Source organism: Harpia harpyja, chromosome 8, assembly GCF_026419915.1.
Source record: "Harpia harpyja isolate bHarHar1 chromosome 8, bHarHar1 primary haplotype, whole genome shotgun sequence".
Classification (NCBI taxonomy): Eukaryota; Metazoa; Chordata; class Aves; order Accipitriformes; family Accipitridae; genus Harpia; species Harpia harpyja.
In genome coordinates this window covers 13,622,971-13,647,307 of record NC_068947.1, presented here as the reverse complement: position 1 = coordinate 13,647,307, position 24,337 = coordinate 13,622,971, and the positions used below count along the sequence as shown (strand labels likewise).

Genomic DNA, 24,337 nt, shown 5'->3' with positions numbered 1-24,337 from the left:
AGCTATTTGTTAAAGAAATGATAAAAAATGTTTGTTGACTGACTGGAAGGAGAGGGTTGCAATTTTGACTCAGCTGTGAATGCAGATGCTTCCCTTTAGCAGAGAAAAGACAAATATTTATCTTACTTTTTTTGAGTTAGAAAGTAAAATTATTTCTATCTTTATTTTTACAGCTCCTGGGTTTGTGGTTCTACTCTGTGACTACACAGAAATCAATCATTTCTCTCACTATTTTATTTCCTACTTATTTTCCCTCTTATCTATCTCTATGATACACTAATTTCCTGCCTTGTCTATTATAACTTTCTACCTTCTGCTTGGTCTTTTTCGTCCCATGTTCTTCTTTCAGCTTTCTCTAGCAAAATCCTTTATGCTTTCTTTTCAGTGTCAGGTCCTGCTTTTGAATGACTTTCCTGATACCACTGTCTATCTTCCATTCCTCTGTCTTCACAACAATTGCTTTTCCATTTATGATGTATATTAAGGAAAAGACTATAGTTTATTCTTTACATATACGAGCACTACTGATTACTTTCTGTGTATATAAGTAGCTCCACCCACACTGGCAAACATATATACTAAATAAAAATAAAGTAAAATAAATCATGTTTTCAAAAAGCACACAAATATAATTATGCCTTTTTCCCATTTGAATCCTCCTCCACGATGTCACACCATGTATTCTATAATGGAGACTGACAAATATTCTGAGAAGATTTTATAATGTGTTTGATCTCAGAGTACCACAGATAATCTACCTATGCTATTGTGCACTGGGATATCACTAGAAACAGCATTCTTTGTGAACTGGAAATTTGATTGAGCCCAATAGATGGATGTCCCTCAGGCACCTTCAGTCAGTAAGAAGTTTAAATTTGTCTGAAGGTAGAAAGCTCCATATCCCTTGAGCTATAGCACTGTCTTAATTTTGTCCATTTTTTATTCTCCGTCCTTTAGATAATTCTAGTTTGATATTAGGAGATGTCAAAGAGAGAGTATAACAGCTCAAGAACATCACCGAAGGGTTATTACAACTTGACAAGATGCTGCAAGGCAGAAGGGAGAGTACATCTTTTACAATCTGTCTTTATGAACTCTTCTGATAGCACATCTTTGCTCTCAAGCAGAAAGTATTGATGTAAGACATGTTTTATTAGCAGGTGATTTGGGCTAGAGATGGGCACTGTCCATCTTTGTCAGCAACATGGACAGTGGGATTGAGTGCACCCTCAGCAAGTTTGCAGATGACACCAAGCTGCGTGGTGTGGTCAACACGCTGGAGGGAAGGGATGCCATCCAGAGGGACCTTGACAGGCTTGAGAGGTGGGCCCATGTGAACCTCATGAAGTTCTACAAGGCCAAGTGCAAGGTCCTGCACATGGGTCGGGGCAATCCCAAGCACAAATACAGGCTGGGTGATGAGTGGATTGAGAGCAGCCCTGCGGAGAAGGACTTGGGGGTATTAGTGGATGAAAAACTGAATATGAGCCAGCAATGTGCACTTGCAGCCCAGAAAGCCAACTGTATCCTGGGCTGCACCAAAAGAAGTGTGACCAGCAGGTCGAGGGAGGTGATTCTGCCCCTCTGCTCCGCTCTGGTGAGACCCCACCTGGAGTACTGCGTCCAGCTCTGGGGTCCTCAGCACAGGAAAGACATGGACCTGTTAGAGGACGGCCACAAAAATGATCAGAGGACTGGAACACCTCACCTCTAAAGAAAGGCTGAGAGAGTTGGGGCTGTTCAGCCTGGAGAAGAGAAGGCTCCAGGGAGACCTTATAGCAGCCTGCCAGTACCTAAAGGGGACCTATGAGAAAGCCGGAGGAGGACTTTTTACAAGGCCACGTAGTGGTAGGACAAGGGGTTATGGCTTTAAACTGAAAGAGGGTGGATTCAGATTAGATATAAGGAAGAAATTCCTTACTATGAGGGTAGTGAGGCACTGGAACAGGTTGCCCAGAGAAGTTGTGGATGCCCCATCCCTGGAAGTGTTCAAGGCCAGGTTGGATGGGGCTTTGAGCAACCTGGTCTAGGGGAAGATGTCCCTGTCCCTGGCAGGAGGGTTGCAACTACATGATCTTTAAGGTCCCTTCCAATCCAAACCATTCTCTGATTCTATGATGATATGTACCGCATATGGTCTTATTTATCCCAGAAGGTTCTATTGCCAGATGGCTGCAGCTGTAGAGGAGTGTATTTGATGGCCTAAACAGTCCCCTTCTGTTCCTAAATTTCCAAGTTCCTAATTTTTCTGTATATGGGAGAATATACTCAAATGTTATATTAGCTGGGACAAAAAAGCAATTATCTCTGTAAGTATTTACAGTATATATTGTGCACTTTCTTTCTTCCTTGTGGTATATATACCCTTTCCTGTTAACCAGTCTAGGCATGGGGTGAAATGCTCACCCCAAGGACCAAAATGTTACCTCTAACGTCTCACCTGGCCGATGTGCCTTTGGAACTGCCATGTTCATCACTCGCCCTCCATCCTGAGGTTTGGGGGGGGATGCGGTAAACCTGCAAATCCCCGACTCTGACGGCGTGCTTGAGGTCAGACTGTCTGTGTAGTCATTAGTCCCTGCCGTGAGCTGCTCCGACGATGTGTCTGATATGAAGCATTCTGTAATGGTGAACTTGGCATGTCTCAGCTGCTCTTCCATTTTTGCATGCTCATATGCTCTCGCTAGCTCTTCATATGTTGAGGAGGCACTTTCTGTGGAGACCATGCTGCTTCTTGCTCGATCTAAACATCAGAAGTATAAATAATGGGAGAAAGACAACATCTGCACAATCCTTTTTGGAAAAAAAGCTGTGAACATGATAGTATTTCTTAATATAATGCAGAACTCTTGAAATTATCAAGGTGATTTAAATGAGTCTGCTTCACTATAAATGTCTGCACAATTTTCAGTTTAGTCAGTTACTTGATAATTACAGATAATCTAAAGTGAAGTAGTCTGCTAGCAGCATTATGTGGCTTATCATTAAATTCATGGTTTAGAAGAAATAACCTTTAATACATGAAAAGGTTACTTTTATTTTTCACAAAAAAATCATTTCTCTACAAGTTAAATGCCTTAAAAAAGTTAGAAACCCACAAAACAGATTTAGCAAAATGAGGAACAGCTTCTTTACATTACCTTTTAATGCATCTTAGAAATATTTCTGTGAGGTGATGTCTAGGTGAGAAAGGATAGTCTTTCTGTACCTGTTTCAATCTTATATCTTTTTTTTGAGAACGCCCTGAGGACAAAGGTCAAATATAAAGGCGGTGTCTCTCAGACCTTGTCTCTGACTGTCTGACACTAGGTAAATACTAACTCATTTCATACGGAACAAAGGTCTTAAGAAAGCAATATTGTTTGGTAGCTACCAGCCTGCAGTCATTCAAGTGCTTTTTTCAATGCTGCTGAAGCTAGTGGGAGCTTCATATTTGACACACAGGCTATTATGACCTTCAAGCTGTTCTTTTCTGCTGATGAATTTCTGAGAATATCAATATTTCTTAAACAAGCACTATTATTGAAAATGTAAATGGCTACTGATACATTTAAAAGCATTTTGGAAATGCATCGCTCATTTCTGCGGGGACAAATCACTGGTCTGTTGCACCCATCACACTTCTACTTCAGTGGGCTGGAAAAGCAGAAGACTTCCAAAAGTTCCTTGGGCAGAAGTCATGTTTCATCACAAGATCTGTACAATTTCAGACATTGTTGGTGATGTTCAATAAACAGGCACAATGTAATAGCTAATTCATAAAAATGGGACTCCTATACCAGCCAGAGGCAACTGTGTTGTTATTGCAAATCTTTATCTTTCTTATTGTGTGCTAGGATCCTTGCATCAGTTTCCATTGTGCTCAAAAAACGACACTCCTGCCACTTGTAAATAGGAGCATGCATTATTTAAAATGACAAGTACTTCTACAATATGCTGTAACTTCCTTAAGATTTTGAGCTGGCCAGAACTTAAACAAGGTGCCTTCCCCCCCGCCCCCCCCCCAGGAAACATCATTCTGTTTTTCACATTTGATTTGTAAATCAGGCCAAAATAATGTCTTGCCAAATTTCTGATCAACTGGAAACTCCTGGAAGGGAGCAGTTGCCCAGTGCCATAGAGCAGTGTCTGTAAATATGATGGTCATGCAAAGGTCCCAGTTTGGTCAATGTAGCTCAGGCCCTGCAGCTACCCATATCCCATACCGTGGGGAGACTATTTTGGGAAGAATCTGCTTGAACACCTACTTCAGATTTGATGAAAGTTCATCCAAGCCCAGGGTGAACTTCATGAAACCTAGATTCATCAAAAAATTTCTAATGGCCTCTAGTTAGAACATTTGAACTTAGTTACAGCTATGAGCTGCTGCAATAAATTTCTCCTAAGCTTAAAAGCTACTGCTTTGTAAACCTGGAATTATTTTGATAATAAGTGCTAAATTCTGCCAAAAATCAATTGCATCAACTAGATTCAGAAATCTGAAGTCCATATTGGAAAAGTGATCAAATGTGCACATTAGCTCAATTGATTCTTGAACACGTAATTTGGCTACATCTATTATAATGTTTATTTGGAAATTTTAAACTTCTGAAGTACTTAGATTAAACTGACTCTATTCTTTTCCTAGAAACCAAGTGGCATAACAGAGTTACATTTTGGCATAAGAAAAGCTTTCCTGAGCATGATCTAAAGCTTGCTATCCCTTACATAAATCACTGTGTATTCAAGGGTAGACATAGAGTAGGAAAGCAGCCGTGTTAAAACATAGATTATGAAGTCTGGTTACAAAATTACATGTAGTTTGTCTATTAAACTACACAGCAAATTGAATTATCTCCCTTTGCCACGTGCATTGGAAAATATCATTGGGTGACAAAATGTTGGAACACATGCAAGGGCACCTGAAATCTGGAATGTCTACAAAAAGAGTTACTGAGATAACATTTGCTATTTATTTTGTATCTGTATAGCTATTAGAGTTAATCCTTAAAGCCTTATGATAATTCTACCTGAAGAAATCAGGATGAAGTCTGTCAGCTGGCTAGAGGCATCTATTGAGTGCCGTTACCCTATGGAGACAACACAGGGGTCTGCAAGTTTAGGAGGATGAACTGTGAAAAGATGAGAACTCCAACCTATAAGTTACTGGACATAAGGGAAGTCAGATGCTTGTCCTTATAGAAAGAATCAAAAGTCACACCTACTGCTTTGTAGCTCTAACACATAGCTTTTTCACGTGACAAATATTTTCCTTAATCTGAGGAGGCCAGAGTAAGCCTGAATTTGCTTCTGTCAGGCATACCTTTGAATAGTATTTTACCTTTCTTCATATTTAACTTTTATTAGATTTGCTTCGTGACTATTCCTCTGCTTAATCATTTACTCATTTATTTGCCCTTTTTTGTCACTTGTTCAGTGTAGGGCAGAGGAGAAAGCTTTTTTTTTTCCAGGTACAATCGCATTTATAATGTGAAGACATCAAGAAGAGATGAAGACTGCAGGCAGATTATGTATTCAGTGTCTCCCCAGTTATCATCTAGAGGAATAAAACCTATGCTGTTTCTCAGGAAAAAACAGAGCTAGCTGCTGCAGCATTCAGTGATATGAATGGATTTTGATGTGGACTCTAATTCCAGATTTTTCATTCTTATTTTTTCCACCTAGAATAAACCCTGTGAGCATATTATAGGAATGTGAAAAGGAAAATACAAACCTCAGTGTAGCTCAAACCTTAAAACCATTCCACCTATGATTCAGGCATATTCTTGGTTGCTAATACTGCCCCTTCCTGGTCAATGCCGTTTCATGCAGCAAATACTACTTTTTCCTTCAGATACAGGAAGTACAGCACTTTGGCTACAGGAAAAATTACCACCATATCTTTCAGAGGGCTCCAGTATGCATGTGTGGCATCAGAAACCACGGGCACAATATTTGTTATCATCGGCACTATATGCGTTTGTGGCACCCCTTATAAATAGCCCACAGAAAAACACCCTGGCAAGGAAAAAATAATGACACCTAAGCACCAAATGAAGTACACCAAGGACCAAGAAGGTCACTGCAGCTACCACTGTCCCGTTTCCCAGCGCGGCCCTGCAGAGAGCCCCGTACCGGTGTCCTGCGAGGGGCTGACGCTGTAGCTGTCGCTTTCCTTGTCCACTGATCCTGCTGGCCTGGGGGTGGGCAGCCTCCAGTCTGTGGTGAGGGTATGAGCTGATATGGTGGGGTGAGGTCTGTTGAGGGTCCACTGACTGGCGTAGCGGTTGCGAGCTGTGGATCCGGTTTTGGCACTCCTCCTTGTGGTAGGATCTGTGGCGGATAACAGAGAGGGTGTTTGCCACTAGGCTCTTGAATTGATAAGGAAACAAGCCCTGTCAGAAGGGGATGGCCACTGAAATCGTACTGGTTAAAAAACCCCCACAAAACATTCTTTGGGGGGAGGGGGAAAGAACAGTGAAAATGCTGTTCATTACCAAACTGCTAATGCTTTTTTGAAATACCCTCTTTCTAATGAAACCATACATTTTAAAAAACAGTGCAACTGAAGAGCTGAGGCCCCACCAACCTCCCATTGACACATTCATTATCCCTTTACTCCAACTTAAGCAGTTCTCCAGAACCAAAACCACTTTGAGATGTGAAAGAGCACAAGGCAAGTAGATCTGGTCAGGGATTTCACACCACATCTCAAGCGAAGTCCAAGGTAAATTATCAGTGTAGATGTGCCCTCAGAAACACCCTACACCAAGTACCTGCTCTCAGTTCGTAAAAACATGTGCTCAGAAATGTGGTAATATATAATTTCCTATTCTGGACATTTTACTAATACTTTTACTATATTGCAGTATTAATCAGCTACAGATTCCCTGGTTTTTTTAACAAGTAACCAAGACATAAAGCATAACCTGTAATAGTGCCATCAGAGTTTCAGTAAGAACAGGTTCATAAAGATTTGACTGTTTTAAAAAAAAATTAGTAAAGAAATACAATTTCTTAAACTTTACAAGTAATCTGCTACTTGTTTAAGGTCAGCAATGGTTTATTTTTTATTATCCTGGAGATAATATGGTGACCAAGGGAGTTAAAGTGAGCTATCTGCCAGAACTGACCTCCTTAATTTTGTTAATAAATAGTTCTTCTGTAAAAGTGAGGCTTGTCCTCCCTAACAAAGAAAGTGGAACAGAAAAATCATTATGTGGCAAACAGAAAGTGACTAAATCAGCACTGAAGGATTTCTCTTCGAAGCTTCTGAAAGGATATTACTAACAATAGAAAGGGTATTAGAAATGAAAAATTCAAATCTATTCAAATGTTCTTTGACATTCAAATGGTGAAGTTGTCAGTCTTTGAGGTAAGAGACTTTAACAGAAGCAATTTAAAGAAAAAAAACAATACCCAGATAATGACTCTGAGCATTGCTTCTGCCTAAGCATTCCGAGTAAGAATTTGTATTCTGTTGCTTCAAAGAAACAAGGCATTTATTTACTAGTACTAGCTATGGTCTGATCCTTCTCCTATTTCACATCTTCCCCTTACAGCAGCGGAAAAATATGAACCCAATGTCATTGATAATTGATCCTCCTGGTAGTGCAACACATAGCCACCTCACATGGATAACATCCAAAAATGCACTTGGCACAACGTGACCAGCCTGTCAGTATAAACCACTGCTTGTTCCAGCTGTGGAAAGTTGGCACGTGGCTGTCATAGCCAGAAGCGAGCCTCGTGTCTGCCTCGAAGGAAGACATGAAGGACAGGAGGAGAGTGCTAGTGGGAAAACGCTTGGCTTGGTGCTGGGGCTGCATCGTCTGCAGAAGAGAAGAGAAGGATCGGGGGCATTTTGTCAATATATATAAATACCTGAAGGGAAGGTGCAAATTGGACAGAGCCAGGCTCTTTTCGGTGGTGCCCAGTGACAGGACCAGAGGCAATGGCCACAAGGTGAAACACGGGAGCTTCTCTCTGAACATCAGGAAACACTTCACTGTGAGGGAGGCTGAGCACTGGAGCAGGTTGCCCAGAGAGGTGGTGGAGTCTCCATCCTTGAAGATATTCAAAAGTCATCTGCGCATGGCCCTGGGCAGCTGGCTCTAGCTGACCTTGCTTTAAGCAGAGGGGTCAGACTACCTGGTGCCCAGAGGTCCCTCCCTTCCAACCTCAGCTGTTCTCTGACCCCGTGACTCAGAAGGCTTTCGTCAGCAATTTGAAGGAGGTGGGAGAGCCTGCTGCCAGCACAGGAGGTCAGTGCTCATCCTGCTGAGCATGTGCTGAGCAGTAGCTCTGCACCAGCTGTGCTGCGCCTGCGTAAGGGACTCTGTAGCAGGGACGCAGCAGGCTCCAGAGCTGCCTGTGTGATGGAAAACAGCACACATCTGGTGCCCCGGTTGTTAAGCCAGCTCTGCTGTCATATGCTGAAACATAACTGTAGAGAGCTGAGGTGAGCAAGGCAAAGGTTCATGGAGCATACCTCTTTTATAAATAAATACAAAAGAACTAGAGAACAACTTCAAAAGTGCTGTAAGGGAATATTTGCCTATCAGTGAGTGTGAGTGTGCTCATACAGGAGGATCCATAACCTCTGAGCCGTCCAGCTGGGCACTGCTCCCCTCTTCACAGAGAAAGCTGTGGGTCTACGCAAAATCTCATTGTCTAGCCTCTATCAAGGCTATATTAGTGTCCTAAATCCAGAGAACACTACCTAAAAGTCTTTGACCCAGCACTGTGCACTGCTGCAATTAGATCTTTACTGCATAATAGAAGTGATGGTGGATTTCTATTTCCAAAGCTGGGCTGGACATGGATCATACCCTTACACATGAGTTAAATCCAAGTTTAATTTGAAGGAATTTGAAGGACATAACTGCACACAAAAAAGGCATTAGGTATGGAAGGTGCTGGTGCCATAAAATGCTGTGGCATGATACAGGCATACGGTTTTGGGGTGGTGTCTCTTTCCTTAGTAGAAAAGGCAGGATTGGAAAACGATGGAGAGTCCATTGTTTACTCAGACAATCTTGATTGGCCAACATGATAAAAATTATATGATGATATTTTTGCTTTTAGTGAGCAGGCTAGCCAGCATATACATGAATTAAAGGAACGAGACGAGAGTGGTACCAGAAAGAAAACAAATATCGTGTCTTGACTCTTCTAATTCAAATGCCATGACTCTCCATAGATGAAAAATTGTGGTACTAAACTAGTCCTCAAGAAATAACTAACCACATTTTAAAACTGTCAGAGTTAGAAAAGCAGCAACTAGTCAGGACTAGAACAGCTACCATTTATAAAGACTGGGGTGGAAAAGGAGATTAAATTAAGATTTTTCGAATAATCTGCATTCTAGCAACTAGGCTTTCAGTGTTTATTTTCACCGAACTCACCAAGTAAACAAATTCTGGAACCATCAGGGGATAGAAATAATCCAAGAGATTTTAGAAATTGCACACTGCTAGTGAACTACATTTTGGTAATATTCCTAACTCATAAGTATTCCTTTGATCTAGTGATTTTTTTTTCCCATTTACATGGATATGGAACACATTCATGAGAGATATAAGAAGAATGGATTGCTGCAGTTTATTAATTTATGATAGTATTTTAATCACTATGAGAATAACTCAGGATGAATATATCTGGGAAAAGTAATTTACCATAATAACTAAAACTGGAAATCCAACTTCAGAAAAGCAATAATGAGAAATGTATTTCTTGCCTGATTGATAGATAAGGAGGGAAGATGTATTTTGAAATACAATAAAGATTGATCATTAAGAAAAAAATATATTAGACACTAAAAGCCATTAAGCTAATTTACCCAATAAATTCCAGAAATTAAAATCTAGCATGCATTTGGTTTAATGAAAGCCAGGTATGAATTATTTCAAATTGCATTGCAGATGCGTATGCCATTTTTACCATATTGAATCACTAAATGCAATTGTATAAGAAATGTTCTCTGCTGACCTAAATAGACTTCTCTCAACTTTCAGATTGAAGAAAAAAAATCCCATGAGGATGCAAACGCAGGAGCACAGTATTAATTTTCCTATAGCTTTCTTCTCTCCAGGTAACATATTCTCTTATATGCTTACTTGTTCCTGGCCGGGCATCAGAAACATCCACCAGTGGTCCTGTAGCTTGTGACACAGACTGGTAATGTACTGTGTGGGTGACAGTCAGTGACTTCTGCTTAGATGTCTCTCCAAAGTCAGCATCAGTGAGCAGAACTGTTGATCTGTCATCTGTAAGTTAAAAAAACCATCAGATAATGTGTAACGAATTTTGTGTTTGCCAACATAAGAGCTTTACAGCAAGTCTTCAGACATTTTCGGCTGGGCACCACCAGTGACAGCGGCAGCTCCCTCTTCTCTGCAGGACTGAAGATGGCTTTGAAGTGTGTACCGCAGCTTGGGAGCTCTGGGTTTAAACTCAAAGTTCATACAAAACTAAATAATAAGTGTAGTTTTCATGTCATTCTTTGTGATTTCACTTTAGAAATGTGCAACCGAGGCTATTAAGCATCCTTCCAAAAAGCTAATTTGTGTGTAATTAATTTTGGCCCTAATTCCTTCTTCCCCATCTTTTGAACACTGCCTTCTTCCCTTTCATTTTCAGAGAGCTCAGCTGAATTTGTCAACAACATATTGCATTTATTTCTTTTTATTAACATAATTAGTAATGTCCTCACTGAAATCACCTATGTCTTCCCAAAACGAGGTCATTAGGTAATGTTGCTAACTAACCCTCTACCAGTCAGCTTTTTCTCCAGAGACAGAATATTACAGAAGGGATGGTGATGACCCAAGACTGTTCTCAGGGAGTTGCTTATTTTTTAAGCATGTGACTACCGCGGTGAAGGCGATGGAAATATACTTGCAGGGCAGCTAAGCATCCTTAAGTCCAGTGTTTTGCTGCTCTGGAAACTAAGGGCTAAGTCCTACCAGCTCTCTCTGCACCAAACCTCACCACCATAGGTTTGAAAAGAAGCTTTGGGGAGCTTTATGTGAGTCATATAAGTTTCTCTCAACATAGTCAGTCCAGCTGACTATGGGCTTACCTGCAGCTGCAAAGAAAGGTGCAAGGTAAAGCCTGCCCTTGGGAAGGACTGGAAGAAAAAGGTGAGCATTGACCTTTGCTGTATGGTTCTGCTGCCTATTGCTTGCCTATGGGGTAGGATTTATTCACCAAATTTCTACACAGACCTTGATCCCTGGAGAAAGCCAGCGCTATACAGCACTTACTTTTTTTTTCAGTTGTGATCTCTGTATTGTATTTCTTCTGCTCCAAAGAGGAATCTGGTCCACTTCATCATGGAAGGTTTAACAGCAATAAATCTTCCACTGACTTTCTGCTTGCAGAACAACTATTTGCATGCTATCAGATTATCTTTTGCATTCTTTACAGGCTTTCTATGCATTCATAATAGTAATAAAAGCCACAAGAGCTTCCTGCGATGCTATGCTATATAGATTTGTAATGTATTTCTAAAGGGACTGGCAGCAGTGGGGCTTCTGTGCATTTACTAGTCAGCGGAGGTTGATCCGCTTCTTCTAAGCATTCCTGGTTTTGGGGGGTTTTTAACTTGACAAGATACCATTAAGGCAAACAATTCTGCACAATAACATAACTAGCATTTTTTACCCAAAGAAGGCCATAAATAGAATAAGCATTATGAAATCAAACTACTCTGTCTCTGGCAAAAGATGAGCTCTTAATAAAGTTGGGAATAAAGCCTCTTGGCAGTAAACTATGTCAAAGACTGCCAAAGTGCCTGCTTATTCTGAGTGCTGTGTGGAGACCTGGCTATTACCAAGGCACTGATCGCATTGATACAGTTAAGGCACTAATGGTATTTCTGGTATAACCCCCTATTGCTCAGCAACTGTAACTCAAAAATAAAAACTGTCTTTAGGATGAAGCCTGGCACAAAAGACTGCATCAGAGAGGCAAACTTTGGGAAGCTCAAATCAGGATTTTAAAAAGTCTGTATTTCCAGTTAAGCATAGGTCTCCTTTTCAAATGTGCAGCACAAAATGTGAAATGTCCCCTGAGGCCACCCCCCCCCCATGCCAGACTGACAGCAAGTGTGACAGGGTGCAGGGCTAAAGGAGCTTGTCCCTCCCCAGTGCAGGCAAGGACAGGACATGCAGAGATGCTGCTCCCAGCTTCTGGGGAGCCACGCCGTCCCTGGGATGCTGTTACACTCTTAGCCAGCATAGGCTTCTTCTACACAGATTTGAATCCAAATAAATCAGAAGTCTAACAAGATCAGTCATTCTGGAGGGTCTCGCCATGGTGTGTACCCATACAGTCACAAGATCAGGTTGTATATTTCTTCTGTTGAGATTTCAGACACCTTGTGTTTAAATTAGTTGGAAAAAACCCCCAACACCAAACAATTCTATTTTTCATGACAGTTCAGCTATGTGCCAGCCACATGAGAAATCTTGTTTTCTGTTGTGTGAAACAGTTTAGATTTGAATTTTGCATGGATACACAAAAGCTGAAAACTGATCAAAATGTTGAAATATCATTTGCTATGAACAGGTGGATACAATATGCAATGTCTAAGTTTTAGAAGTTGGCTGTTGCCAATCTTTAAATACTGATATTGTAGTTTCAGAATTTCATTTTCCTTATAAGTAATGCCAGTGATCCAACTGCATAGTCAAAGCCAAAAGAGAAATCAAAATGAAAATCATAAAACTGCCAGTCTTCATTTACATTTCCTTCAAGCAGCTCTTTCCACCTGCTTCATTTTCCTTATGTCCTGCATTATTTTAAATACTGTACTGAGATTACTTAAAATGGAAAATGATTCAAAGGGGAGAAAAAAAATCAGTTCAGTTTTCAAATGTGGCAAATTACTTTGTAGCTCTTTTTTCTTGATGTGTGCAGTGGGGAAAAGGTGTGGGGTAAAGTGACTGTTACATTAACCAGTGAAAACAAGCCCAACAAGAGTTTACCAATGGTCTCCATCGTGTCCCTCTCCTCAATCAGAAGCTGTGCTCTGGGAATGTCTATGTGCATCCTCAGTGTTTGCTGCTGCTTATTAAGTGTATCTGATGTCCTGGTGTTCTTGCTAAAAACAAAAGAGAAGCAAACACATTAACTTTCAGCCTAAGTGGAAAGATACTTGCAAACTTCCTCATTTTGAATCTGTCCAGCTCAGACAAAAAATAATGTAACCATAATCAGCAAAAATAGTCATACATCTTATTTCCCCCTCTTCAGAACAAGTGCATGGTATTAATTTATTGCACATGACAAGCAATTAGATGAATGCACAGTGTTGAGGGATTTGGTCTATTCTTTATCAGTAGGAATCTCCTGAAAATTTTGTATAGTTTTCTTCAAGTGTCATATAATGAAATTAGTAAAAACACTTTGCAAGATGGACCTTTTCTTTCATTCCTCAAGAATGAGTCAAGAAACACACAACTGATCAAACAGGTTGGTAGGAAAATGATGTCTTGAGTAATTTCTAATTATTTTTTTAACTTTTCATTATTTTTCATTAGATAATTCCAAACATCACTAGAATTGATAAATGAAAAAGTAAATTAACAACTAGGGATTCCATTAATAAATTGCATAAAATAAATAAAGGTTTTAGTCCCATTGATGTTCCAAGACTAGAATGGCAAATCTTGTTTACAATCATGGATTATTTCTAATTGATTGATGCAATATTCTAAAAAAGAACATAAACCAATTATTCTATCATCATGCAAATTGAAACAATTTCATGTTGAAGTTTGTGTACCAGAAAATGACTTCTTAAATGAGCTGTCTACCAAAAGCAAATGAAAATGGAAAGTAAAACTGAGTGCTACAATAATTTCTAGTACAGAGCTTGCACCAAGAAACCTTCAGACTGCACTGAAAACCCAGGAACTTTTTGCCCTTTTAGATGTAATTACTCTTTGGAGGAGAGGAAATATTTGCAAATACTTCTATATGTGGGGAGGCTGAGGAAAGTTAAGACAAATCAGCCAGTAGTGTGATCCATGTGCTCAGACTTCAAAAAGCTTTAAAATCTAAAAGTGGAGGCTCATTTTCGACTGTAAAGTAGCTGTAGATCACTTGGTTTAATTCTCCTTTGGCAATGAATTATTGTTGTTAATGGAATCAGCGGAGGACTATTAAGCTGCTTGATGATAAGCTCACATCATCCCTGAGTGCAGGCCTCTACATCAGAGATTAATGCATGTATGATGAGCCCACATCTCTAGACAATTTGCCTTAACTTCCTGTTGTGTCTCCATGTGAGCAAGACCTAATTACTGCAGGTTTGGAGGTTCTCCTAGAGTCTTTTTTAGGAGGAATTTCCTTGTCACGTGGTCTAATTCTGCTCCAAATCCAAGACTGAGATCCGCAAGGCACACAGGTACACCTCTCTGGCTGATTCTCACCTTCTGGCTTTCCCCGCTCTTGTGGTCCCCAGGATTAGCAATATCTATGCATCTGAAACTTTAACGTCTCTGTCTTTACCTGGGTAGTTAGGTGGTACTGTTGCCATCATGTACAGATGGATAGCTGAAATGCATTCAAACAGCCTACAACTGGTGCCTCATTTAATCATTATGGAAGCAAAATATCAGGAGAGCTACCCAAGGGCTGCCCAGACTTTTCTCCATATATAATCAGTGGAGAATAGTAGTCACAGTGTGTTATTAAGCACATAAATTTTCAAAGACATTTAGGATCCTAAAATGCAGACAAATTCCACGCTGATGTTCTCGAAGTCTCTGCAAAGTCGCTGCATGGATTAGATGCCACTCTCCTATTGATTTCCACTCAAGTCGCTGAAATGTTAAGAGAATCAGAGACTAATATATTATCTGCATGCCAAATATACTTGAATACATGCCCTTGAAAAGTCGGACTACTTTGGGCTTGTCCAAAATCATAGAGCAAACCTGGATCAAGTAGAAAACTGAATTTCTGAGGTCTAATTTCAATTAATAATCAATAATCCAATAGTTATAGGATACATGCAACCAGATACACATAGAATCTGTGCAATACATAACTGAGTTTAATAAATGCATCATTGCACCCCTCCTCCGCTCACCAGGGACACAGGAGACAAAGGGATCAAATCAGACATTTTCCTCAGAGAATGCAGACCCCAGAATCCCAGTGAGAGCTAGAAGCTCTTCTGCAGTATGAATGTTCTATATTCCTACTATTGCAAAGTACTCAACCACACAGAAAGTATTGTTTGGACCACAGGGAGCAGGAGGACGGTTCCCCAGGTTTGCAGTGTTATTGCTCACCTGCCAAGAGAGAATTCTGAATTCCATTCTTGGCTCCAGTGATAGCTTTATGCAAAATATGTGGAAGGTCCTTCAAGCCAGAACTGGAACCCAGGTCTCTCTATATGCATGAAAATTCCCTACTATACTCAAGATTTATGCCTCATTTTGTGTGATCTCTCTCTTCCTCCTTACTGGTGTAATTAATTCTCCTGTATGCAGCGGCACGGTGGCGTGGAGTGTCCAAACACAGAAAGGCAATTGGCAGTAGCAAGAGTGTTGCTGCTGATTAGCATGCTATCTCTTTTCTGGCTCAAGGAATTTTGAATTATTTTCTGCAGACCACAATAGCTCAGCTTTGAGGTTATAAAAACCTAAAGTGCCAACAGCAATTAAGTGCCTCTAGGACTTGGCAGCGAGGCAAAGATTTTTAGGATTGCAATTCTGAAGTTTGGTGCCCAAGTATTTTCTAACCTAGGAAAATTCAGGCATCAGAGTATTGTAACAGTTTGGTGGATGAGGAGTCAAATGATTAATTCTTTAAAGGGAGGAAGCACATCTACCTATATTTTCCTTAACCTACAGATATAAAATTCCCAAACTTAAACATGTGCTATGGCTGTTCTTTACCTGACAGACCTTGTAAGGATCTGTGTATAATACAATTCATTCCTTCTGGTTCAATGAATCTCTGAACTCCAAATTGTTAGAGACTGGGAGCCTGTCTGGGGAACAAGTACATATTTGCTGTAGTTTTTTACTCTACCCAGGTGTCTGCTTTTGGCCACTATGAAAGGCAGATACTTGGGTACGTAGGCCTTTGGGTCTGATTAAGTACAGCTTTTCTGTACAGTCTGTGGATAAATGGGCCTTTTTCCAGAGCAAGTACAGTGTATAATATATTTTGAAAGAGTGTACATAGTTAAAAGAACATTGCCTTTTAAATAATCTTTCTGGATCTTTAATAAAAAAAATACTTACTTGAGTGACTGTCTGTATGCACAGGAGAGGGTTAAACCAATCAAGCTAGTTATGTAAAGGGATTAAATATGGTGCTCTGAAAACCCCAAATCACTCCGGATCCTTGGCAGAGAGGCCACATCACAGTTTCCTGATGTCTAAGATGGTTGTTGTAAAAACATATGGAAAACTAAATTGTGTGAATAAGCAGCCTGACAGAGGGATATTTGAGGAGAAAAGTTTCCTCACGTTGTGGTCAAAATTAGAAAGCTCAGTTGATTGCTATACTAATTCACAGTGAACTGTTACAAAGAAGTTGGCTGGACCAATGCTTTCACCCAAAAGAAACATAAAAAAGCTGTGATTGTACAGCAGCAGGAAATTTTATTTGCTAGTTTAAGGTATCAGCAACAAGTTGTGCAGCTCCTGTTAAACTGCTAACTACTGGGGCTTATCCTGCTCCCCAGATATTTGACTTACACAGCCAAAGCCAGCGACTTTCAAAGCAAAGACTAAAGCTCCATTCTTAATCAGCTTTACACATGCTCATTGAAATCTCAAAGTGGAAGATACACAAAGCTCTCTCCATCCTCACACCTTCCTACCAAGCAGGGAATCATCTTTTCTGCTTTCTGTCCAATTAATAAACATCAAGGCATAACCCACAGCATACCCTCTTTTTTTGATATTTTTATCATAGCAGATTTTGGTGAAATCTAAAAGATATAAAATACCATGGGGTTTATAATAAGTGACTATTGCTTTGGAGAGGCCTTATTATCCTTTGATTATTAACATGCTAAATCTTCAGGAACATCTAGTGATAGCGGGTAGCTCAGGTTTCAGTTGGAGGTATATCATATTTATCACAAGTGACACAGCATTTAGCCTGTAGAAAGCAGGTTCTCCTATACAGCATCATTCTGAGAGCTCCAAGTTATGACGTGTCTGCAAATGTAGGCCTTTATCCCCTATTTCCTCTAAAGTCCTGGTTTGGTAGTCATTTGCCTCTGTTCACACTTTTAGAAGAGAAATATAAAATATGACTATTTAATAAAAACAAGATTATTTGTTAATAAACGAGATGGGGGAAACCGACTTGATCATATTTCAATGTCGGTGAAAGGAAAAGCAAAAAGAAACAGTGGCAGATGAATTACCTAGAAAACCAACTCTGAACTAAAGGCTGGGAAGGAACCTGACTGCTCTCTGAGTGCATCAGGTGGGGAGGGCAAAAGAAGCTCTTTAATTTGAAGGTTGACAGCACCAGAGGAAAAAATGGGTCGAAACCGGACACTTATGTTGGCAGTTTGATAGAGTTTTCTGAGCATCAGAGGAGTGAGACTCTGAAATGGCCTTGCAGAGGTGTTATGTGTGGTTGTCACTGGGACTGAATATCTTCATCCAGGAGTTTCAGCCAGTCTGTGCTGGGTTTCTTTCGGGAACAGGCTTGCTGCATATGCTAATCTGTGCTGTTTTCTGCGACACTGAAAAATAGCAGAGCATATCTTCCCGAAGTTGCTTAAACCTGCAATCTGCTGCTAGCAGGGATTTCTAACTGGCAGGTAGGAAGGGTATGACCTGACCTGCATGACCAGTCTTGTTAACATCAGTGGGACTATTCAGATGTATTGGCTTAAAGCTGAGTTTACACTAAAACCATCTGTCACCATGTCTTTGGAAAGTATATTCTTACAATAGCAGGTGAAGTTTATCACGGGTGAGGAAGTTTAGAGTACAGTTCATTTGGTAAAATATCTATGACATTCTCAAATTTGTTGCTTAAAAATAAAAAGATTTTCTAGCAAACCAATTTTGAACTTAAACTCATTTGAACTTAAAAATAATCCCTTGGTGATCCCGTTTTCAAATATATGCAGCAGTTTTAAAGTTCAATATTCTCCCCAGACAAAACAATAAACATTGAAGAGATGAAATTTCCATCTTTGAAAGAATTGTGGTGCCAGAATAGTCATTCTGTTGCAATTCAACAACTGAATTAGATTTCTGGATGCTGAGCTAATGGAACAGAACTGAAAAATAATAAATGGATTTACCTGCTCTTCTATACCTTTGGGTATAAGCAGCTAGCAATAGTGAATTACATAAATATAACTGTAAAATTTAGAGATGTTCGCATCCAGGCACTTACTGCCTTCAATCAGATGTTCTCTGAAGAGCAATTACTTTGGTACGTATTATGAAAATGTTTTTCTGAATAGGAAAAATGTCCAAACGGACCTACATAGCTTCTATAATTTAATCTACTAACACAGAGTTCTCAGTTTTTTACCATTGTATTCCCTCACAGATACTGTCCAAAATTGTCTTTTTTTTTTCCATTGCTAACCAGCAATGTGTCCTAGCTCTTAACAGACAGTCAAATGGTGTGTTTTGAAAAAGGACTTAGGAATAGAAGGTTTACTTCTCCGTTTGTCCCTATAATAATTTTTAAATATGATGCCATAGTTGACAGACATTTTTCAATTTAAAAACATTAAGTCTATTCTTACCTCATAAGCATTTCAGCCAAACTCTTTGCATCTAGAAGAAAATAGAAGAAATGTCATCACAAATGAAAATCTATTTGATAGCTTGATTCTTAGGAAGTAAGTGATTTCAATCAGCCTTGTGTAAGACCACGGTTGTTTCTCAGATCAGTGGCAAGAATAAAATCATCTCTAAAGTCCCTACTTTTGCTGAAACTGCATTTCTGCCCCAGACAGCCCTGTTTAGTTCATCAGTAGCACCAAAGATGCTTAGAGAAGTACAAGTTACCATTGGCTTAACTAGAAAAAACTACAGAAACTTATTAGAAGCAGGAACAGTTTAACCAGTAACGGGGATCTCTGTTCCTTCATGCCACAGCTAGCAAGTGAAAAGGTGAGGAAGGAAGAAAAGGCAAGAAGACAAAATGTTGACATCCATTTCTGGGCAGAAGCCAAACCCAAGCTGGATGAGCAGTTGCCAACCTGCCATTTCCAAACCAAACCTGACTGCATGGAGGTCTGAGCAAGGGAGGTCTCCAAGGAGTTAATTTGTTTGGTTGCTCTCAAATATGAATGTTTTTCCACTAGCAATAATTCAAAACTGCTACTGGGTCTTCAGAGGGCAGTCTATACACAAAACAGAAGGTGGCTTATTCCCACATGGATCAGCCCTGCAAAATGAGGTGCTGCTGAAGGAGCAATATTCCTCCTGTTGTTGTCGTTGCTGTTATTATTACCATAAAATCCTTTGGGGATATAATTATTCTGATACTTCTCAGATCAAAAGACACAGCTGAAGGTTGGTTCACCACGTATTCTTCAGGCAGCTTTCCGTAAAACTTTGTCAACATAATATAATAATTTCCGTAGTAATATTCAGCAAAAATAGACAGCTATGCTTTGTTCTGCAGTCTGCCGCTAAACAAACTCACTTAAAAATGCTGACTCCAGAGTCTTTAAGTATACCACACAGCGACAAAGCAGCCTTTTGTGCAACCAAGGCAAGCAAATCTGAGAAGAAAACAGTTCCAAGTTCTAAGTCTTCAAGCGACTCTCCTATTACATGAAATTTTAATTTATTCTTTTATCTGCTGGTTGTAAATCTACCAGCACCTGCCAAGCCATTTACTGAATTTGTCTTTGCTTTCTCCATCTCACCTTTTTATTCCTTAATCACCTCTTGGGTCTCCTACACCTACAACAATTTTCTTGCCCATGATCCTATTAAATATCCTGCCTTTAAAATTCAGAGGACACAGGCAGAAACAAACCACTATCTTAATGCATTGCTTTGGCTACATTTGTATTCATTTTTAAAAGGAATGGACAAAGGGCTCTTTTTATTCATAAAAAAACCTCAACAAAACCCCTTCCATCCACTTTCTACATTCTGTTTTTCTCACACTGCACCAGCTTGCCTGTTTTAAGCTTTATTCCTCACCTACTACTGAAGAAGCTGAAATTCTGTGCTTCCAGTCCTTTATTTTTAACCTTCCCCTATCCCTTTTCAGCACAAAGCATGGCAGAATCCTGGTGGGGGGAAGGACTCTTCATCTGAGATGTCCCATGTAATCCAAACAGTGCTCCATTTAAGCACTCAGACTTTCTATTTTTCACTTTCTTTGGGACTGCCTTTTGCTATTAACACTCTTATAAGTGGTACTATATAGTAGAAGACAATGTCTTTATCATCAGTCAGAAAGAAAAATACCACTGCTGCTCCTAAATGACCCAGAGATAGTTTTGCTACTGACTTCTAAGGACCCAGGAAGGGATCCAGTTCTTCTGAAGAACACTTTAAAAAACAAAGCAGCTCTGGTTCCAAGTCATGTTTTTTTCAGCAAACTTTATGATGCTTCTTGTTATTCTAGCATCACTAGGATCATGAAGAGACTATGCACACATTCTCCCTCTGGCACATATAATAAGGGTGATTTAACATGCAAATATTGTTTTCATTCAGCTAGCAGCTTTTGTGAAGCAATTGCTGCCCCCTTAAGTGAAGATTATGGATACTTGTGCTAGTAACTCACAACTCAAGAAAAGCTGAAGGGAGAAAGTTGAAGGTTGCTTGGCCCAATGTCGTTCAGTTTGCTTTTTAGTTTTGTTTAAATGACAAAAAATCTCCCTCACATGTTCTCAGGTGCTGCACAGCATATAGCTGTGTTCCATGCTGCATCTGGAAAAAAATGTTATGTCCTCACCATTAAATGTATATGGCACATATTCAAACGCACATTAACATATATGCATTCTTGGTCAAAGAGATGCAAAGGAGATTGTGCAACTTCAATCAAAAATAACATGAGGCATCATGCAAGATCATGTTATGTGTCAAAAGCTGAATAAGGAAGTACTGCAGAAAAAAAAGGAACTCCATCAGCAGGGTTTGAATGTACTAGTTATTCAAGCAGATAGTTACAATGGTCAGCAGCATTACTATAGTTAATGATGGCTGTCCTGGACACACAGGCTGGTGTAGGACTGGACCAAAACAAACATCCCAAGAAGATAAGGGATCTTATGTATCTGTCAAAGCAAAATCCAGAAGCCTAAAAGCAACTGAATATGGTAACAGTGTGTCCAAAACATCAGCTATAGGAGAAATGCTGGTTTCACAAACCAGTGAGTATAGACTACGGATTGTAATGTGCATTTCCTAAATTACAGTTTTGATCAGCAAACTGAGAATTCTTCATAAAATGAGCCAGTATCTCTGCCAGCATCCTATCTCCCAGCTTTCAGGTGGGCAAAACAGGGCTCAGGGAGGCCATGAATGACAGAGTGAAGGGGATGATTTCCCGCTCCAGCCAAGCATCCCCCATACCTTAGTGAAAAAGACAAACTGCTCCTCGCCGTGGGTTTGACATACGACTGTGCCGACAGGCATGGACCCAGCGGCAGCCCTCACTTCCATTTGCTGGGGCAGCTGCCTTTAAAATTCTTAACACATTTGGCTTGCCCCCTGGGAAATCAGGGGCCGTGATACAGTTTTATCTTGCATGCTGGCACTTCTGAACTATCATGATGCACTGATACTTTCTGCTTGGATTAAGGTGAGTTGGATTTAAAAACAAAGGGAAAACTATTATGGTAGTAGTGGAGCTAGGTTAATAGTAAGGAGAAAGAGTGGTAAGTCATCAGGTTTCTCTGTTATAATATATGCTGACCTACTGAATGGCGGCATGAACTCCAGCAGTCAATTGACCTTCTTGTGGCCTGACCTGTGGAACTACTAAACTGAGCAAAAATCAAGGCTTTGCTGAAAACTACACTTTCTTTCTAAACAAAGTACTCCTAGAGAAATAAATCGTACTGGGCATGACACAGGAGGAAGAGAGTTACCTGTCCCTACGTGCTAAAACAAGGAGTAAAAGGATTAGGAATGGAGAGACTGTTGTCCTTATGCTACATTTGCCCCACAGAAACTGCAGTCACAAACCCATTGTCTATAAGCACAGATACAAATGTCTGCATACAGAATGTACTGCAAATAAATCTGCAATTCCCACTCCTCTTTGTCAAGCAGGTTCAAGGAAAAGACATCTACTGGAGCCACAAAAGCAAGAATTACATCTGTAACTTATATAAATTCTTTTAGAAGGTCCCACTGTGGAAACTATTATTTCTGATGTAGACTAGAGGAAAGTTGATGGTGGAATCATGATTTAGGAAAAATGAGTCCTGTGCCTCAAAGAAACCCCACCAGGTGATACATATCAAGTCATAATGACAGGATTTCAATTTCAAAACTAATTCAGATGAAAGTTGAACACAACAACTACTAGAGCAAAACAGGGTTTTTAGTTAGGAGATGAGAAAAACTTGTACACAGGATTTTTTAGAGAACTTCATAAGGAGTTCTTTGGAATAGCAATACTGATCGTCAGTAAGACATTTAGAACATGAAGTAACCTCCAGAAGAGCAGAAAATGGCTAATATGGGATCAGTCTTCAAAAAGAATGAACAAAAAAAATATGAATTACTGAAGTCCTATCAATCTGATCTGGGCAATGAGAAAAATGATGAAAAAAGTGGAATGAAGCTTGATGAAATGAATTAAAGTAGTTGGAATAATTGAGGACAAGCAATATAAACTTGTGGTCAATCAGCCATGTGAAACAAAGTTGATTTTTTTAAAATTAGATTAAAATTCACTTAGAATTGATGACACTGAAGAAACTCTCACTGAGAAACGATTAAATAATGTTGAAGTATTGTATTTATATTTATATTTCTCTAGAGCAAAGTTTTGGTACCTCAAAATATTTTAGTAGCAAAGTAGCATGATATAAAAAATTAACACAGCAGCCATTTTACATGGGTTTCAACATATCCAAAACACAATTTTAGGCAGAGAATCATTGTTTAATATTAACTTTCATCATGCACCATAGGACATGACACTGTTGGTACTTCAGTTGTCTGGAGTTAATGAAATAATATCTGATAAAAGTTTGAAAATGACACAAGAATTAGGTAGCTAAAATATAATGAAAATGCCAGGTCATTAAGGTGTAACAATCTGGATCATCAGGTAGGTTGGCCACAAGTTAGCAATGTATCTGTTGATACCTGTATGAGGTCATATATCAAGAATACACACCATAGCTATACAATGGAGAATGTTATCCTGTTGCACTGTAATCAGAGAATTGTCAGATGCTCTCAAGGGATAAGAAGTTAAATGCAAATTCTTAAAACAATGCTGTACCCAAAAAGGTGATCCTTGCATATATAGACAGAAGACCATAAGGGGACAGAAGAAAGGCTGTTACCTCTCTATCTGATGCTGTCTGTTGCTGGAAGATTATGTTAATTTCTAGCATACACAGATGAGGAAAGCTACCTAAAGATTGCAAAGGGACCAGATAAAAGCCTTGAAATTAATAAATGATGGGAAAACTACAGAGAAAAATTAAAGAAGATTCATCTGTTTCATTTACCAATTAAAACATTAAGAAATTACTTGGTTACCACCATGTAAAAGGAATACCCTCAGAGACTGAAAATATGATACAAAAATGAATTTCAGTCCCTGTACAGCAGACGGAAGTATAACAGGACCAGATGGTTGGGATGTCAAGCCATAGCTTGACAAATTCAGATAAGAAGTGAGACACAGCTTTTACAGAAATGGTAGTTAAATCCTGATGACTTTTATCAAAAGTACTGATGAATTCTTTGCCACTGCCTATGTTTCAGTGAAGCTCAGATATTTTTCGAAAAACCCTATATTCTTAGAGGAAATAATTCAGAGAAGTCTTACGTTATGCAAAAGCCATACTGGCCAGTGATCATCAGCCTTCTTAAGGGACTGTAACTCAAGAATCTATGAATACTTGTAAATAAACCATGAAAAACTAAATGTGCGTAGCCATCATTTCCTGGAGCCAAGGAGCTCAAAATACCCTGCTCGTTACTGGATGGAATTCCACAGTATTTCTGACAAGATAAGATAATACTTTCTTCACCCTTAACCTACCACTTTTTTTGGTGAAAAAAGCTGCACAGAGGTAAATGACTTAAAAGGATTTGAATGAGAAATTTATTATACAAGCTAAAGCATCCAGATGCCCTGATTTCCAGAGCTGTGTATGAACCATAAGGCTAGTTGTCCT

General features: G+C 39.5%; 1 protein-coding gene across 1 annotated transcript in view; it reads right to left on the bottom strand.

Moving 5' to 3' along the window:
- Nucleotides 1-24,337, bottom strand: part of DSCAM (DS cell adhesion molecule) — a 474,394-nt gene that overhangs the window by 19,448 nt on the left and 430,609 nt on the right. The window contains exons 28-32 of the mRNA XM_052794447.1: nt 18,740-18,770; nt 12,972-13,087; nt 10,098-10,247; nt 6,115-6,312; nt 2,441-2,743 (exon numbers count right to left, since the gene is read on the bottom strand). Of these exons, the coding sequence (XP_052650407.1) occupies nt 2,441-2,743; nt 6,115-6,312; nt 10,098-10,247; nt 12,972-13,087; nt 18,740-18,770 (798 nt within the window). The remainder of the gene's footprint in view (nt 1-2,440; nt 2,744-6,114; nt 6,313-10,097; nt 10,248-12,971; nt 13,088-18,739; nt 18,771-24,337) is intronic.